The sequence below is a fragment of the Euleptes europaea genome, chromosome 17 (assembly GCF_029931775.1).
Source record: "Euleptes europaea isolate rEulEur1 chromosome 17, rEulEur1.hap1, whole genome shotgun sequence".
Classification (NCBI taxonomy): Eukaryota; Metazoa; Chordata; class Lepidosauria; order Squamata; family Sphaerodactylidae; genus Euleptes; species Euleptes europaea.
In genome coordinates, this window is record NC_079328.1 from 31,586,254 (window position 1) to 31,603,541 (window position 17,288).

General features: G+C 47.1%; 1 protein-coding gene across 1 annotated transcript in view; it reads right to left on the reverse strand.

Annotated features, from left to right (window-relative positions):
- The window catches only part of VAT1L (vesicle amine transport 1 like), an 85,397-nt gene extending 69,868 nt beyond the window's left edge, over nt 1-15,529 (reverse strand). The window contains exon 1 of the mRNA XM_056862675.1: nt 15,312-15,529. Coding sequence (XP_056718653.1) covers nt 15,312-15,529 — 218 coding nt within the window. The remainder of the gene's footprint in view (nt 1-15,311) is intronic.
- Nucleotides 15,530-17,288: the final 1,759 nt, after the last annotated feature.

The following is a 17,288-nucleotide window of genomic DNA, read 5'->3' on the forward strand; positions in this document are numbered from 1 at the left end:
TGTCAGTATCATCTAAAAATCATGCAGACTGCGGTGTTTTGAACTATGCAGATATACTGAAATTTTCAGTTAAACCAGATGATTAATCGAATGAAATATATAACTATCAAACACGTCAATTTCAAATGATTTCGATTCTCTGCTTGTTGCTGTTTTTTTTTTTTTAAGGAGCAGGTCTACTCTGAACGAAATCCCATTTTATTGAAGTGCTCATAGGATTTCAGCCAGAGTTGTTTGTAATGTGAATGCATACTAAATTAATAATAAATAAATAAACACTGTACCGTTTTGTATACAGTTTATACACTCTAATGCTGATTTATTGACAAAATAGGCAATAAGTATTGGAAAATGTATATATTTGGGGGGGCATGGAACAAGGAAGGGGAAAACGAGGCAAAGCAGGGGGTTTGATACATCTAAGGAAAGAGAAAAATCAAAACATAGGTTGGGGGGTTGCAATGGCAGGGATGAGAAACTTGAAATCATCATTACCTTTGCAAATCACTGTGAACTGGATTTGTTTCCCCACTCTTACACATGAAGCCAGCTGGGTGACCTTGGGTTAGTCACACTCTCTCAGCCCCACCTACCTCACAGGGTGTTTGTTGTGGGGAGGGGAAGGGAAGGTGATTATAAGCCGGTTTGATTCTTCCTTAAGTGGTAGAGAAAGTTGGCATATAAAAGCCAACTCTTCTTCTTCTGAACTCCTGTCTGATTTGTGCCATGATTTCACATTCAGCCTCATAGATGCTGGAAACCTGCTTTCATAGCTAGACCGGGGCAGCTCCCTCTGCCTCCAAAGATACTTACTCAGTGGGTGAGTTTCACCATCACAGGAGTCAAATTACCTTGCAAAGCCAGGAAGATGGCATTATTACTGCCTTCCTGATTGGTCACTGGGTGGATCTAGTCTACATTGGAACTTTACATAGAAATGTCACAGTCTTGAGTTTCCTGGCCTTTTGACCTTGCTATTTACATTTCCCACCCCCCTATAGCTCTGTGTGCCTGCAGGTGGTCCTGCAGGCATCTGCTGAGCCCAGCCTTCATGCATCTGATGATAACAGGCTTGCCAAACTCCACGTGGGGCCTGGAGATCTCCCTGAATTACAATGAATCACCCTGTGACAGAAATCAGTTCACCTGGAGAAAATGGCCACTTTGGAAAGTGGACTGTATGGCATTATACCTGACTGAGCTCCCTTCCCTCCCCAAATCCTGACCACCTCAGGCTCCACCCTTCAAATATCCAGGTATTTCCCAATTCAGAGCAGGCAACCTCACTGATGAAGGGGGCCACAACATACCAAAGCTTCTTCCACAAGAAGAAGTGAAGAAGTAGTGAAGAAGAAGAAGAGTTGGTTTTTATATGCCGACTTTCTCTACCACTTAAGGAAGAATCAAACCAGCTTACAATCTTCCCCTCCCCACCACAGACACCCTGTGAGGTAGGTGTGGCTAAGAGAGTGTGGGGCTAAGAGAACTGTGACTAGCCCAAGGTCACCCAGCTGCTTCATGTGGAGGAGTGGGGAAACCAACCCGGTTTCCCTGGAGATTTTGGGCACAGAGCCTGTGGAGGGCAGGGCTTGGGGAGGAGAGGGACTTCAGTAGTGTACGATGCCACAGAGTCCACCTCCCAAAGCAGCCATTTTCTGCAGGTGAACTGATTTCTGTCAACTGGAGATCAGTGGTAACAGCGGAAGATCTCCAGCCGCCACCTGGAAGTTGGCAACCCTACCTCATACACCTTCGACACGTATCTGAAACAGCTTTCCGTGTCTCAGGGATTTCCGTAATGGTTAATTACTGATAATCTTAGAATGGGTTCCAAAACATTAGTGTGGTATTTTATTTTTAAAATGTCTTCTTAAAACAGATTATACTGGACATCCTGAGCATGCTCAAACAGAGTAACACATTTCTGTTATTCCGATGGCGCATCGGTACCAGCATACCTACTGCACAGTAAAATATGTGTAGTAATTTGACACGTCCGGTCAGGAATTATTGGTCTTTCAGTGTTTGCATTTGTAACATCCTACTCTGCATTAAGGAGCCCAACATAATTTCCGTTAGGAGGAAAAACAAAACCAGCAAGGAAAAGACCAGCTGTGGTGATTCTATTGACCAGAAAAAAACCAACAGAAAACCATCTTTTATCCAAACAGTGAGCCAAAGACAGAATGGAAATTATAACTGGACTGAAGGGTCACAGTCAAAGGCATATCTAGCAGAATGTTTTCTTTTAAAATGCCCGCATTGATACGGGGTGGATTCGTCTCGAGGATCTGTTAAACAAAACCGGGTGAATGAGTCAGAACTCATCTGACCAAGCAAATTACCCTTTACTACAAATTTCAGACAACCAATCTCATCTCAAGAGTTGAGGCATTCAAGAACGTGAAAAGAGAAAATCAGGGGTCCCCAACAGGGTTGCCAGATCCCTCTTTGCCAACGGCGGGAGGTGATACAGAGGGATTAGCAGCCCAATCTTTATGGGAGCTTAAAACAACGGATGTAAAAATATTAAAAAATTGCAAAAGTTAAAATAATAATGAAGAAATTACTTGCTGGAATTGATTTTGTATAAAAAAAGACTATAAACCTCCCTATTCGTATGCTTCTAACACAATTGAGGTTGATGAAGCTATGCTTTGGTGAAAGCGCTACAGAATATCCGGAATAGCGTTTCCTCCTCCTTGGGATTTTTTCCGGACTTCGTGCCATTTATTCTGACATTGTTGTCCACAGTTGGATTTGAAGAATTCTTCTTTTGCCTTGGATATAGACTGTTGCCTGGTTAATTGGAGATTGCTATTATGCTTGTGATAACTATACTGTAAATAACTATATTTGTATATAATTTGTGTGTATTTTTGCACTTTGTGGTTGTCTTATTGTTAGCACTTTGTTAATGAACTGTTGAATACAGTGAGTTGTACTGATTTTTTTCTTCAGTACCTGGAGGTTGGCAACTCTAGTCCCCGACCTTTTTGAGCCTTGTGACACCGGGCGGCGGGCACAGCCACAAAAGGGCTGCCACAAAATGGCTGCTGCAGGAGGTGGGGCCAGCCACAAAATGGCTGCCGTTGCTTACCTTCAATCACACAGTGAGGATCCTTGTGCTGTGGTGGCAGCTTTTGCCAAAGCAATGTTTTTAGAAACCGGCGCAGCCAATCAAATCTCCAATGGCCAATCAGAAGCCTTGACGGGCAAAAGCTCCACCAGGCCCCACCTACTTTCTAAAAACACCTGGTGGGCACCAGGAAAGGTGTCGGTGGTAGGGTTGCCAGGTCCTTCTTCACCACCAGCGGGAGGTTTTTAGGGTGGAGCCTGAGGAGGGCAAGATTTGGGGAGGGGAGGGATATCAATGCCATAGAGTCCAATTGCCAAAGCGGCCATTTTCTCCAGGGGAACTGATCTCTACCGGCTGGAGATCAGTTGTAATAGCAGGAGATCTCCAGCTATTACCTGGAGGTTGGCAACCCTAGTCGGCGGGCACCAAGTTGAGGACCCCTGTACTAAATAAAGAACAATGAGAGAAGTAAAAACCTTTTCCTTGATGTCTGTAGACAGTCGTGTAAAAGCTGCGCGAGAGAGAAAATCAGCCCCGTGCAGCGTTTATATTTCTATGGAAAGCCTTTCATCCCGTTCCCAATATTGTATGAAAACCCTTGGGACACATGACTTCCTTCTCTTTGTCTCTCATCTGAATATCACAAAATAATTAATAGTGTTTTAAAGACAGAAACATGTTTACGCTTTCTCTCTCTGTACAGATGCCAAAGAAACCAACCTCTCCAAGGGCTTTGATGTTCTCCTGACAAACTAGAGATGTACTCACAGGAAAAATGTCATGATAAAATGCTAAGCCCAACTTGGCTGATGCTGGAAATAGGGTTGCCAGCTCCGGGTTGGGAAATACCTAAAGATTTTGGGGGTGGAGCCTGAGGAGGGTGGGGTTTGGGGAGGGGAGGGACTTCAGTGGGGTATAATGCCATAGAACCCACCTTCCAAAGCAGGCATTTTCTCCAGGTGAACTGATCTCTGTTGCCTGGAGATCAGTTGTAATAGTGGGAGATCTCCAGACACCACCTGGAGGTTGACTACCCTAGGATGAAATCACTTCCCTCACCCAGCCCTGACACAGGTGTCCGAGCAGGGCAAGGGACTCTTGTATTTCCTTTTTTTCCTTCTGTCCTTCCTGAGTCTACTGGCCATCAGCTTCAATGGATGCCCTCGAGTTCTAGGGAATGTTGTTCTAAAATGCTAGGGTACGGAGAAGGCCAGGAAACCAGAAATAGACAGACGTATTATAGATCTGAGTCTGTGAATGAGGCTGACATGTGGGGGCGGACTGGCCATTAACCTGTGGGGAAATTTCCTGGCGGACCAGAGAGCCCTGGGAGCTGGTGGTGGTGGAGAAAGCAGAGCTATGCCCCAGCAACTCTTCCCAAGCCTCAGGGGCTGCTCGGCTCAGACCCCTCCTCAGCAATGGCGACTGGTGTCAACTCAACAGTTGTCTTTTTCTGCACTGCTCCAGTCCGGGGAGGGACTTCAATGGCATATAATGCAATAGTCCACCTTCCAAAGCACCCGTTTTCGGCAGGTGAACTGATCTCTGTCACCTGGAGATCAGATGTAATTAGGGCTGCCAGGTCCCTCTTTGCAACCGGAGGGAGGTTTTTCGGGCAGAGCCTGAGGAGGGTGGGGTTTGGGGAGGGGAGGCACTTCAATGCCATAGAGTCCAATGGCCAAAGCGACCATTTTCTCCAGGGGAACTGATCTCTATTGGATGGAGATCACTTGTAATAGCAGAAAATCTCCAGCTAGTACCTGGAGGTTGGCAACCCTAGATGTAACAGTGGGAGATCTGCAGCCACCACCTGGAGGTTGGCAACCCTAGGGATGATACAGTGAGTGAGCATACTCCTATTGTTGGCCCCACTGAGCTGAGCGGCCTTGCAGAGCTGGCTTGTAGCACAGCAGGGCTGCTCCGCTTGGATCGCTCCAGGCCCGTGTTCCCTTCCTCAGTCCACTCCTGCTGACATGCAAAGCCAAGGTGGCTAAGAAGCCCGAGAGCCTCCTGGTCACCGCAGTCACCCACATTTCCCTTCCTTCCATCTCTCTATCTCATCTCATCTTCTTCAAACCCACAGTTGTCTCCGTGGGGCTGTAGCCTGACCCATGAGTAATTCCATTGATTGCTCTCATGCAAAGCGACGTCACGTGACCATCCTGCTTTCAGCGTGACAGCAGAAGCGAACGGCGACGACCAAGACAGAGAGGGCCTGACCCAGAAAAAGAGAATGAGGACCTGCATGAATACCAGACGGCATTCATGAGGAAATTTAGGTCACTGGGAACATCAGTGATGATCAGAAGCCAGTCATGAGTTCGGAATCGACTGAAGTGCCAGTCCAGCCCCTTTCCACAAACAGCAGGTGTCTTGGGGGGGGGGGTAGTTTTTCCATGTGAAAAGTCCCAAACATTTGCATACGTCCAAGCAAACCCATAGCCCAGGCTTTTCCCATCATAGCCCCAACACTGTGGAACAGCCTGCCCGAAGTGGTCAGAAGGATGTCTAAGAAAAGATGCAGCAGGTTTATGTCAGAGAGTTTTCTTCTGGTTTCTTTTCATTGAAGCTGTGTTTTGTGGTGAATCTACTGCAGGTAACTCCATTCCCCACAGGTCTTTGGGACAAGCTACGGCCACTGTTCTGGTGCACAAGGCTGGTTCTGTGTTGAGTTCCATTCTTTATTGTTACAGTCCACGACCAATAGGTATATAAAGGAAACATTAATTAGACTTGAGGGGAGGGGACATGACTGTTTGCAGAGCATCTGCTTGGCATGCAGAAGGTCCCAGGTTCAATCCGCGGCATCTCCAGTTAAAGAGACCAGGCAAGTAAGTGATGCAAAAGACCTCTGCCTGAGACCCTGGAGAGCCGCTGCGGGTCTGAGTAGACAATACTGACATCGATGGACCAAGGGTCTGGTTCGGTATAAGGCAGCTTCATGTGTTCAAGAATAAAATTTATAGACAAATGATCTTGATAAACACTGGATAGTCCTAATAGATGCCAGCTAAAACTACACCTATCTGTCAGCAATTTACCACTTTGACATTCTCCTGGGCAAATACTAGAGATTGACATTTCAGAAACTAAAATCTTTGCCACTCTTCAGGATTAAAGGCCCTTCTCAATTTTTCTGTGATTACAGACCTGAGTGCAAAACCGGGCAACCAAACGTGTCATTCGGTGGTTCTTATCTGACTGTAGATATTCAAGTCTATTCTGGCTCTGGGTTTTGGGGGTGCCTCTATGGGCAAGATGCCCTCCATCAGGCCATAATGAAACCAGCTGCTTCTCTGTGCATTCACGCACCCGCAGACACGCCCTGTGGTTTGGGAAGATGAGTACAATGCTTTCAGGTTCCTAGAAACATCAGCAACACTGACAACGGATAAAAAGTTCCCCCTAGACCAGGGGTGTCGAACTCATTAGTTACGAGGGCTGGATTTGATATAAATATCACTTGGTCGAGTCGGCCATACCTCGTGTGGAGGGTGGAGAGCATCTCTATTCTTGATGCCATTGGAAAGGCAGGAAGACAGAACATGTTGCTCTTTAGCTGAAAAAATATGAAAAGGGCTACCAGGGTTTCTGCTCTTCTCCATTGAAATAGCTGGGGAAGGTCAGGAAAAAATAGGAAAAGCTCAGCAAGTCAGCCAGCTCTGACCCTGAAATATTTGCCAGTATATTTCAGAAACATAAGCCTCTGGTTTAATATTTCCAGGCTTTCTTTCCTTCTTAAAAGTAACTAAAACTTCAGCTATATAGTTTGCAGTTTAGTTTGTAGTTTGTATGTATAGTTTTAGTTTTATAGTGAATATTTCTGCATATGTACAACACAATATCATAGTTCATGTGCTGTAAGATGTCAGAGACTGTGACAAGATCAAGGGGGGGCTGCCTCAGCTGGCCGGATAGAGAGCTCTCAAGGGGCCGGATCTGGCCCGCGGGCCATATATTTGATACTCCTGCTCTAGACAACTCTCCCAGACTGTGACACTGCAGAAACAAAGGAAATGGAAGTGCCAGCATCTTTGGCCACTGCTGCAAAGGGAATGTCAGCATCTATGACCAACAGTAGATTCTTCATCAGACCATGGGATTTAGGCGATAACCCCACAATCACACCCACTCTGCTAGTATAGGACTACTGGGACAAATGTAGAGTATAAATATACACCCTGTCTCTCCAAAGCCACTGTATTAGCATAGTACTACCTCAGGAAATCACCATCAGCAGTATAAAATTGCTACTGCGACACTATCTAGGATCTGATGATTGATGATTCAGTTTTGCAAAACAGACAGAACTGAAAAATAAGAGGGTTTTTTTTGTTTGTTTGACAACGCAAGTAAATTCCATTGGAAGCCATCCTATCCTGGACCCCTTTGGCAAAACAAACCGATCTCCTTGTGATAACATTGCGCTCAATGTCAACTCTTTCTAAAATAAGCATCTCAGCCGTTCACCTTGACATTTAGTTCCCATAAAATGCCAGGACATTTGCGCAGCACAAACAAAATACAAGTCTGGGAGGGAATTCTCCTTCCCAGACACAGATGCCCAGAGGTCTTTATCTCTTACGCAGTTCTGGGCAAAAAGGAGAAAACTGTCCAGTCATTATCCAAATGCTGAGCAATATAGGAAAGAGATGTAAAAGCATGGGAGTAAAAGCATAGGAGGGGAGGCAGCATGGTATAGTCCGATGTCATCAGATCTTGGAAGCTAAGCAGGGTCAGTACTTGGAAGGGAGACCTCCAAGGAAGACTCTGCAGACGAAGGCAATGGCAAGCCACCTCTGCTTCTCACTTGTCTTGAAAGAAGAAAAATAGTTGGTTTTTATATCCCACATTTCTCTACCTTAAGGGATCTCAAAGCGGCTTACAGTCACCTATCCTTACCCTCCCCACAACAAACACCTTGTGAGGTAGGTGAGAACACATGAAGCTGCCTTATACTGAATCAGATCCTTGGTCCATCAAAGTCAGTATTGTCTAATCAGACAGGCAGTGGCTCTCCAGGGTCTCAGGCAGAGGTCTTTCACATCACCTACCTGTCTAGTCCCTTTAACTGGAGATGCCGGGGATTGAACCTGGCATCTTCTGCATGCCAAGCAAATGCTCTACCACTGAGCCATGGCCCCTCCCCCATGAGGGTGAGAGAGCTCTAAGAGAACTGTGACTAGCCCAAAGTCACCAACAGGCTTCATGTGGAGAAGTGGGGGAACCAACCCGGTTCACCAGATTAGAGTCCGCCACTCATGTGGAGGAGTGGGGGATCAAACCCGGTTCTCCAGATTAGAGTCCACTGCTCCTAACCACTGCACTACACTGGCTCTCTCAGGAGGGCAGCCCTGTTGGTCGGCAGTAGAAGAGCTAGATTTGAGTCCAGTAGCACTTTAGAGACCAATGAGATTTTCAAGGTATAAGCTTTCGGGGATCAACAGATACCTTCATCAGGTATCTTATTAAAGGCACTTTGACTCTCCAAAGCTTCTACCCCGGAAATCTTGTTGGTTTCTAAAGGTACCAATAGACTCGAATCTAGCTCTGCATTTCTCAGGAGGCATCGTAAAGGAGCTTTCACAACAGATCTAACAGAAGACAGGATGAACTCTTAACCACTACACCACGCTGTGCATCATGCGTATGCACAAAACGCCAGAATGCACAGAAAGGACTGGGCAAGATGGGAGCCTGACATATATTAATTTATTGACTTATATCATTCATACTCCTCTTTTTCCACAAATGGGGACCTGAAGTGGCTTACATCGTTCTCTTCTTCTCCATCTTGCCAATAACACCGTGAGGTACGTTAAGGTGAGAGCGTGTGGCTGGCTCGAGGTCACCCGGCAACCTTCCATGTCAGAGTGGGGATTCAAACCTAGGTCTCTCAGATCCTAGTCCAACACTTCAACCACTACTAGTGAATTTTGTGTACTGCTTACGGCATGTTTCTGAGTATATGCCAATAAAAGTCGACTGATTGATTGACTTCAACCACTACATACTACGTTGCCATTTGTTCTGTTTTAGCTTCACGATTACACCTTCTAGCCATTTAGCTATGTGATGAGGAGAGAAGCCAGCACAGAGTCAGGGCACTGTTTCCTGCCCTTGCTCTGGTATCTTACGGTTAAGGGGAAGGGGGGAATGACACCCAGCAGAAGACTAAAAGGTGTGTGTGAAGCCAGAACAGTGTTGGGACAATGTTTCCTGCCCTTGCTCTGGTATCTTATGGTTAAGGGGATAAAATGACACCCAGCAGAAGAGTTAAAGGTGTGTGTGAAGCCAGCACAGAGTCGGGGCAATGTTTCTTGCCCTTGCTCTGGTATCTTACGGTTAAGGGGGGGAAATGACACCCAGAAGAAGAGTAAAATCACTGCTTTCTGGATTGTTAAACAGACAGAAGGCATGGAGAAATGGGTGCATGGGAAAGGGCTTTACTGAAACTGTTTGCTTCCATCACACACACACACAAAAACCTTGTATTTCAAGCGGCAGCAGATACGCCGTGAACTTTTTTGCTTGGCTCTTGCATTCACACTCAAAGGCACGTTTGGGCACACATCTGATTTAGGCCCTGACCGGGCAGAAGGCTGCTTTGACATACATACAACAACCCATTTCTTCTTTTCCGCCCTGTTTCTCGTCATCTTTGTAGGCAGAATGTAAGAGCAAAAGAGCCAGGAGCAAAATACACTAACCAAAAGATTTTTCATAGGTGTATACTTGATTTCCACTATTTCTTATGCATTTGGGGGGAAATAATAGCCCCCCCTCCAAATTCTGCTGGTTTGCTACTATCTTCCAGTTTCTATAAGAAAGCAGTACAAGAAATAGTCACAATAATCCTAAAACATACTTAAGTGAGAGCTGAAAAGAAAGGGCGCAAACTGAATTTTGAATTACAATCTAGACTTGGACTATATCGGTTCCAACCATCAGCTCCTCATGCACAAATATTGTGGGAAAATATAGCACTTTCTCCCACTGGGTCGACCTCAACATGTCAAAAAAGCAAACCAAACAGGGGCCCATGAATCAGTTTGAAGTAGGGAAAAATAATAATAGTAGCTATTAAAAGAAAACGTTGCACGGATAAATTGTGCCACAGAATCTCACAAGTGTGAAGGCTGGGAGGGAGAAACGGCCAGTCAGGCGAGAAAGCCACCCACGCTCCTTTGAAATAATTCTCATGCCTCTCCCAATTATTCTAGTAAAATTATCTCAATGAAAGCAGACAGACTGCTGAAATTCGGGGTCTGGGAGCATCACAGACACTGTGTACATGTTGGGAAGGGTCTATGTGTGCACAGAAGGCCAATGTTGTGTAGTGGTTGCAGCATCTGACTAGGACTTGGGAAACCCAGGTTCGAATCCTCACTCTTCCATGGAAGCGCAGCGGCTAGGCAACCTTGTGCCAGTCACACACACTCAGCCCAAACTACCTCCCGGGGTTGTTGTGAGGACAAAATGGAGGCGAAGAGAACGATGTAAGCCACTTTGGGTTCCCACTGGGGAGAAAGGTGGGGTGCAAATGAAGTAAATAAAAATAAATAATCCTTTGCAATGTCCCACTTTTTCTGTTGGGAGCTGTTTCGGTTCTGGTTTTGCCAAGCCAGGAATATGGGAATTGGCAGGACTTCATTCCAGCACACAAAGAAACCAAGAACACCACAAAGAAAAAACAGCTTGGTACCTTAAAGAGAGGCCCATTTCTATTAAGTGGAAGGTAGAAAGGAATTGAAAGTGAGGGCGTTGGGAGGAGAAAACAGAATGTCAGAGGATCTGACTGAGGTTGGGAATGAGGAGTGGGGAAAGGGTAAAAGGTCCCCTCACTTCCTATACTATTTTGGTACAGGAGTTCCCAGCATGGCTGTTCCAGTGTTGTCTCCCGGGCCCTGAACTGGCCAATGTCTGTCTGAGCTGCATCCCTTCACATTACGTGGTGGAATCCTTCTTCATACACGAATACTTCTTCTGCATCGAAAATTAGTATGGCCTTCTTTCCAACCTACTAGGGTCAGTGTGGTCTCATGGTTAGGAGTGGTGGACTCTAATCTGGAGAACCGGGTTTGATTCCCCACTCCTCCACATGAGCGGCGGGCTCCAATCTGGCGACCCAGGTTGGTTTCCCCATGCCTCCACATGCAGCCTGCTGGGTGACCTTGGGCTAGTCACAGTTCTCTCTGAAGTCTCTCAGCCCCACCTGCCTCACTGGGTGCCTGTTGTGGGGAGAGGAAGGGAAGGAGATTGTAAGCCGGTTTGATTCTCCTTTAAAAAGATAAAGTCAGCATATAGACACCAACTCTTCCTTCTTCTTCTTTTCCAATGCACAGGGAATGCTTTTATATGTTGGAAAGTTCAGTCAGCTCTCATATTTTTAAACATGAAACTAATAATTGATTAACATATGAAACAGTCCCTCACACTGTGTGCACACCGCCGACATGAGACAAACCCCAAATCAAATCTACTCATCAGGCACTTTGTAGGACAGCCACTACAGTACCTTCTCATTCCTTCTCAGGTGAATCCTAAAAATAATAATAAAAGTACTGGAACACATCCTACTTTCACAGGAGCACAAGTGTCTGGATCTCAAGATTGCCTCCAAATCACAAGAGTTAAGAACGATGCACTTCTTTTATTCTCCGGTTGAGAAACCAATAAATAAAAACAAGATAGATGCCTGTCAATCACAGGAATTAAATCACCCCAATGCAGCGAGTCAGTCCTCTTGCCATCCCTTATGTGCCCAGCTAGGAGATCAGTCCTGGGATTTGACCTAGGATTGCCAGCTCCAGATGGAGAAATTCCTGGAGATTTGGGAGTGGAATTTGGGGTATTTGGGGAAGGGAGGAAGCTCAGCGGGTTATAATGCCATAGAATCCACCCTCCAAGGCATCCATTTTTGCCCGGGTGACAGATCTTTATAATCTGGAGATCAGTTGTAATTCTGGGAGATCTCCAGGCCCCACCTGGAGGCTGGCAACCCACATTCAATCGTATCCCAGCTCATGGCTAAGCCACCCACATGCGGAAAACACAACAACCTTTTCTGTAGTTACGTATCAGCTTTCCCACTCAATCTTACCACATCCCCCTCCTCACGGCAGGGCCTATTCTGTGTGGCTTTTGATCCGCGCACGTCCCGCAATCCCCTAGCACAAGCCAAAGCACCCCTTCTTCCTTCTTTTGCTGCCAGAAAGAGCTGTTAGGAGACTGCCTATTTTCCATTTTTTTCCGCATGTGCAAAATTTCAAGAAATTCAGCGGTATACCAGCCCATCCCTGTTAATGCAAATGTGAACATGCCCCTGGTGCTCCATGTTGAAGCTGGTCTTCCAAAGAATGCCCTCAGATATTTTGGACATTGACTAAATAGAAATTACCATAATTGACTTGTCACTATTCTCTGCCATAAGGGTATGGATGGGGGTGGGTGGGCAGGTGGAAGTTCCCACTGAAGTGGTTTATTTCATTAAGAAAGGACAACCTGTCAGTAAACTCTGGCAGAAGGCCAGCCTCTGAATAAGTGGCTTCAGTCTCCTGGTACTGATGGGTTGGATCCAGACTAAATTTTCCAATGGTGGAATGGACATTTCCTGCCTTTCCCTTTCCTACTGCAGCCCACTGATCTCCATAAAATGCCATTCCTGGGGGGACAGGGGACCCTGAGTAACAACGGGCGAGGGGCAATGGCTCAGTGGTAGAGATCCATGCAAAAGGTCCCAGGTTCAATCCCCGGTATCTCCAGTTGAAAGGATCAGGTGGTAGGTGATGTGAAAAACCTCTGTGTGAGACCCTGGAAAGCCACTGCCAGTCTGAGAAGACAATACTGTGACGGACCAATGGTCTGATTCAGTAAAAGGCAGCTTCATATATGTTCACATAAAAGGAGGGGGGCTGAAGTAAAGAGGAGGGAGTAGCAACTGCTAATTTAGTCTGGAGCCAACCAATGTTTGACAGAGGAAAATACTGCCTTCCCACTGTTTTGGGGGGGAGTGGAGGGGTCTGATCTTATCCCTCCTTGAAGAGGGGCCGTGGCTCAGTGGTAGAGCATCTGCTTGGCATGCAGAAGGTCCCAGGTTCAATCCCTGGCATCTCCAGTTAAAGGGAATAGGCAAGTAGATGATATGAAAGACCTCTGCCTGAGATCCTGGAGTCACTACTGGTCTTAGTAGACAATACTGACTTTGATGGGCCAAGGGTCTTATTCAGTATAAGGCAGCTTCACATGTGTTCATGTGAGCTTGGAAGCTAAACAGGGTCAGTCATGCTTTGTACTTCGATGGGAGACCACCAAGGGTTCCTTTATGGAGGCAGGCAATGGCAAACCACCTCTGGTAATCTCTTGCCTGGAAAACCCCATAGTCCTGGGATCCCCGTGAGTCAGCTGTGACTTGGTGGCTCACAATTGTGTTATTATTTAACACCGTTTTGCTTCTGATCCTCCATTTGATTTTATGAACCTGTTAATGAACTCCTAGTTTGCTACGTGGTTAAAAATGTTTTTTGCGAACGACCCGTTACAGAAAAAATAAAAGGTTTTAAAACACAAGCCTAGCCTGCCATTTAGTGCAGATTTTCTTGGTCTCTCATTTGAACATAAAAAGGGGGACCCTTTATAAATTGCAAGCAGCTGTATTCTTTAGGTATCAGGTTTTCAAAGCGAGTATTCTGTCAAATACAGACCAATAAAAAATACTCCTACAAACTAGGTTGTAACCCTGAGTGAGAGAGTATATTTTACGCCAGAGGAAAGGCAGAAGGCAAGGGAAAGAGGCAAGAAGAAGCTAGCTAGAGAAATGGGATTCCTCTTGAGGAATCAAAGCATCCAAGGGAGAAACTTGGGGTGGGGGTGGCAGGGGAGTGAGATCAGATTCAGCTGGGTCAGAACAATCACAGCCAACCGGTCCATTTCCAAGGGGCAAGCAAAAAAAAAGTTAACCCCCTACAAGAGAAACCCAGTGGGAAGGGCCAGGGTAAGCAAGATTTGGAAACCAGCCAGTTATTCCTGAATTGCCGAGTCACTGGCAAGGGAGAAGGTGGATAGAAGGGGGGGAGGGCAGAATTGCCAGTTTTTGCCGCCCTTCTCTTCCATCCCTGCCAAAGGGGCAATTTTTGCAAAGTGTCTCCCAGCCAGATCTGGAAGCCGCCTCCGCCAACTGCGAAGGTGCCAAGATGCCCCGTTCCCAAACTCCACTTTCAATAAAAGAGATCTGGGAAAAAAAGAACTTTGAACCAATTGCCGGAGGTTGAATGGGAAGATTAACTCTGCTCAAGTGGTTGGATGGGCAATTTTCTCTCTCTCTCTCCCCTTACCCCACTGACCAGGAGACCAGATCCCTCCCATCTCCATTGGCTGGATGGCAACTGACACGCATCCTCTGGCCTCTCTCCTCTCCCAAGGGCTTAAGGATGTTAGCCCTCAAGTCAATTTTATTAATGTTTCAGTCACAGACCTTAACAATGCTCAGATGAAAACCATACAAAATATATAACCCACAACATCCAGAATTACATGAATAAACGTTTTAAAATGTTACAGACCGTCACGTATAGATGTATTATTGCCGATTTAAGCGTTATAGTTCCCCTAAAATATTCTTTCTATGGCAGCTAACTTAACTTAGACACTAACATGATAAAAAAGCCACACTAATGATAAAACATGATTTTAAAAAGCCACGCTAATGCTACCCAGGGAAGGGTGGAGAGGAAGGCAGGGGGTGGAAGAAGATGCCCCTTGGGGGAGGTGGGGGGAGAAAAACTGGACAGGGGTGGGGGAGGTTGAAAAAAGCAAGCGAGCGATACTGGACACCCTTAAATATTCTTCCTATGGCAGCTTACTTAACTTAGATGCTAACATGATAAAAAAAAGCCACACTAAACATGATTTTTAAAAAAGCCTCGCTAATGCTACCCAGGGAAGGGTGGACGAAGATGCTCTTGGGGGGAGAGAAACTGGAGGGGGGTTGAAAAAAAAGGGAGCGAGTGATACTGGACACCCTTAAATATTCTTCCTATGGCAGCTTACTTAACTTAGATGCTAACATGATAAAAAAAAAGCCACACTAAACATGATTTTTAAAAAAGCCTCGCTAATGCTACCCAAGGAAGGGTGGAGAGGAAGGCAGGGGGTGGACGAAGATGCTCTTGGGGGGGGGGAGAGAAATTGGAGGGGGGGTTGGGGGGAAAAAAGCGAGCGAGCGATACTGGACCAGGCTTTGACTCGGATCTTGAGCTCCCCTTCCTGCGGCTCGGGCATGGCTTTCTTGGCCACCCGCAGCTTGTTCAGCCCGCCGAAGGCGGCCAGCACCACGGCGCGCATCTCCTTGGCGTCCTCGGCCGCGGGTCGGCCGCCGCCGCCGCCTTCGGCCGCCTCCTTCTCGATCATCTGCTCGGTCTCGTCGGCTTTCTCGGCGCCTTCCTTGGCCATGGCCGGGCTGGGCTGCGCTGCGCTGGGCTGGGCGGCAGAGGCGGACCGGAGGCGCTTCCCTTCCGCACGCCGCCGCTGCCTCCTGTTGAATGCGCGTCTCTCTCCGGCGGGCGGGCAGGGAGGGAGGCAGGGATGCTGCTGCTGCTGCTGCTGCTGCTGCTGCTGCTGCTGCCCGGGATGCTGCGCACTGGCTGCGGCCGCCGGCAGGAGAAGGGGGCGCGGGTCCTACCGCCGGCCCCGCCGTAACCCACGGAATACGTGCGCAGGAGGGGGGAAAAATAGAGGCTGGGGTTGCCAGCTCCGGGTCGGGAGATACCTGGAGATTTGGGGAGGGTGGGGTTTGCTGTGGCTCTGTTACGGCCCGATTGTAACTCACGGAATATGTGCGCAGGCGGGAAAAAAATAGAGGTGAGGGTTGCCAGCTCCGGGTCGGGAGATACCTGGAGATTTTTTTTGGGGGGGGGTTTGAGGAGGGTGGGGTTTGCTGTGGCTCAGTTACGGCCCGACCGTAACTCGTGGAATACGTGCGCAGGAGGAAAAAGAATAGTTAGGGTTGCCAGCTCTGGGTCGGGAGATACCTGGAGATTTGGGAGGGGGGGCTTGAGGAGGGTTTTTTTTTTTTTGCTGTGGCTCAGTTACGGCCCGACCGTAACTCACGGAATACGTGCGCAGGCGGGAAAAAAATAGTTAGGGTTGCCAGCTCCGGGTTGGGAGATACCTGGAGATTTGGGGTGGGGGTGGGGCTTGAGGAGGGTGGGGTTTGCTGTGGCTCAGCGGCGGAGCATCTGCTTGGCATGCAGAAGGTCCCAGGTTCAATCCCCGGCATCTCCAGTGAGACAGCAAGGTACACTTCCCCTGACTATGGAAGATCCACTGATTTTGTCTCTACCTTTTAAGGAGAATCAAACTCGCTTACAATCTCCTTCCCTTCCTCTCCCCACAACAGACACCTTGTGAGGTAGGTGGGACTGAGAGAGCTCTAAGAAGCTGTGACTAGCCCAAGGTCACCCAGCAGGCTTCATATGGAGGAGTGGGGAAGCCAACCCTGTTCACCAGATTAGAGTCCGCTGCTCATGTGGAGGAATGGCTGTATTGTTCTTTAAGGTGGCACAAGACTCCCAATCTCTAGGTTGGGAAATACTTGGAGATTTTGGGGGCGGAGCCTGAGAAAGGCAGGGTTTGGATGTCAATGCCATAGAGTCCAATTGCCAAAGTGGCCATTTTCTCCAGGGGAACTGATCTCTGTCGCCTGGAGATCAGTTGTAATAGCAGGAGATCTCCAGCCACCACCTGGAAGCTGGCAACCCAACCATCTGTACCCCCCCCCCCAGGCAATCATATTTGGGTTCACTCAAACCTGTGGATAGACACAAGCTTGAAAGTACATGTGAACTTGGCTACATGCGGAGGGAGCAAACAACTGCTCCAGAAAAGGCATTTTTGCACATGTTCTAAGATATTGACTGGTTTTGTTCAGTTTGGGCTTCCCCCCCTCATTGTTTCCTATAATTCTAGCATTTAATCATGAGCTTTAAAACAGGGTTTCTGCTTAAAATGAAACAGACACTTAGTTCTGGCAAAGATATCAAAAGACTCTCTTTAAGCAACTCCTTTTCTCATCTTCATTTTCCACTCTGAACATCTTGAAATTATACAAGTATGGATCAACTTCCTGGAAAGTACTCTTTTGAAAGGAAGGCTTTATGGGAGAAGCACTCCTGAAATTTTAGCTCATTTGCATGTCTGCTCTTTTCTCCCA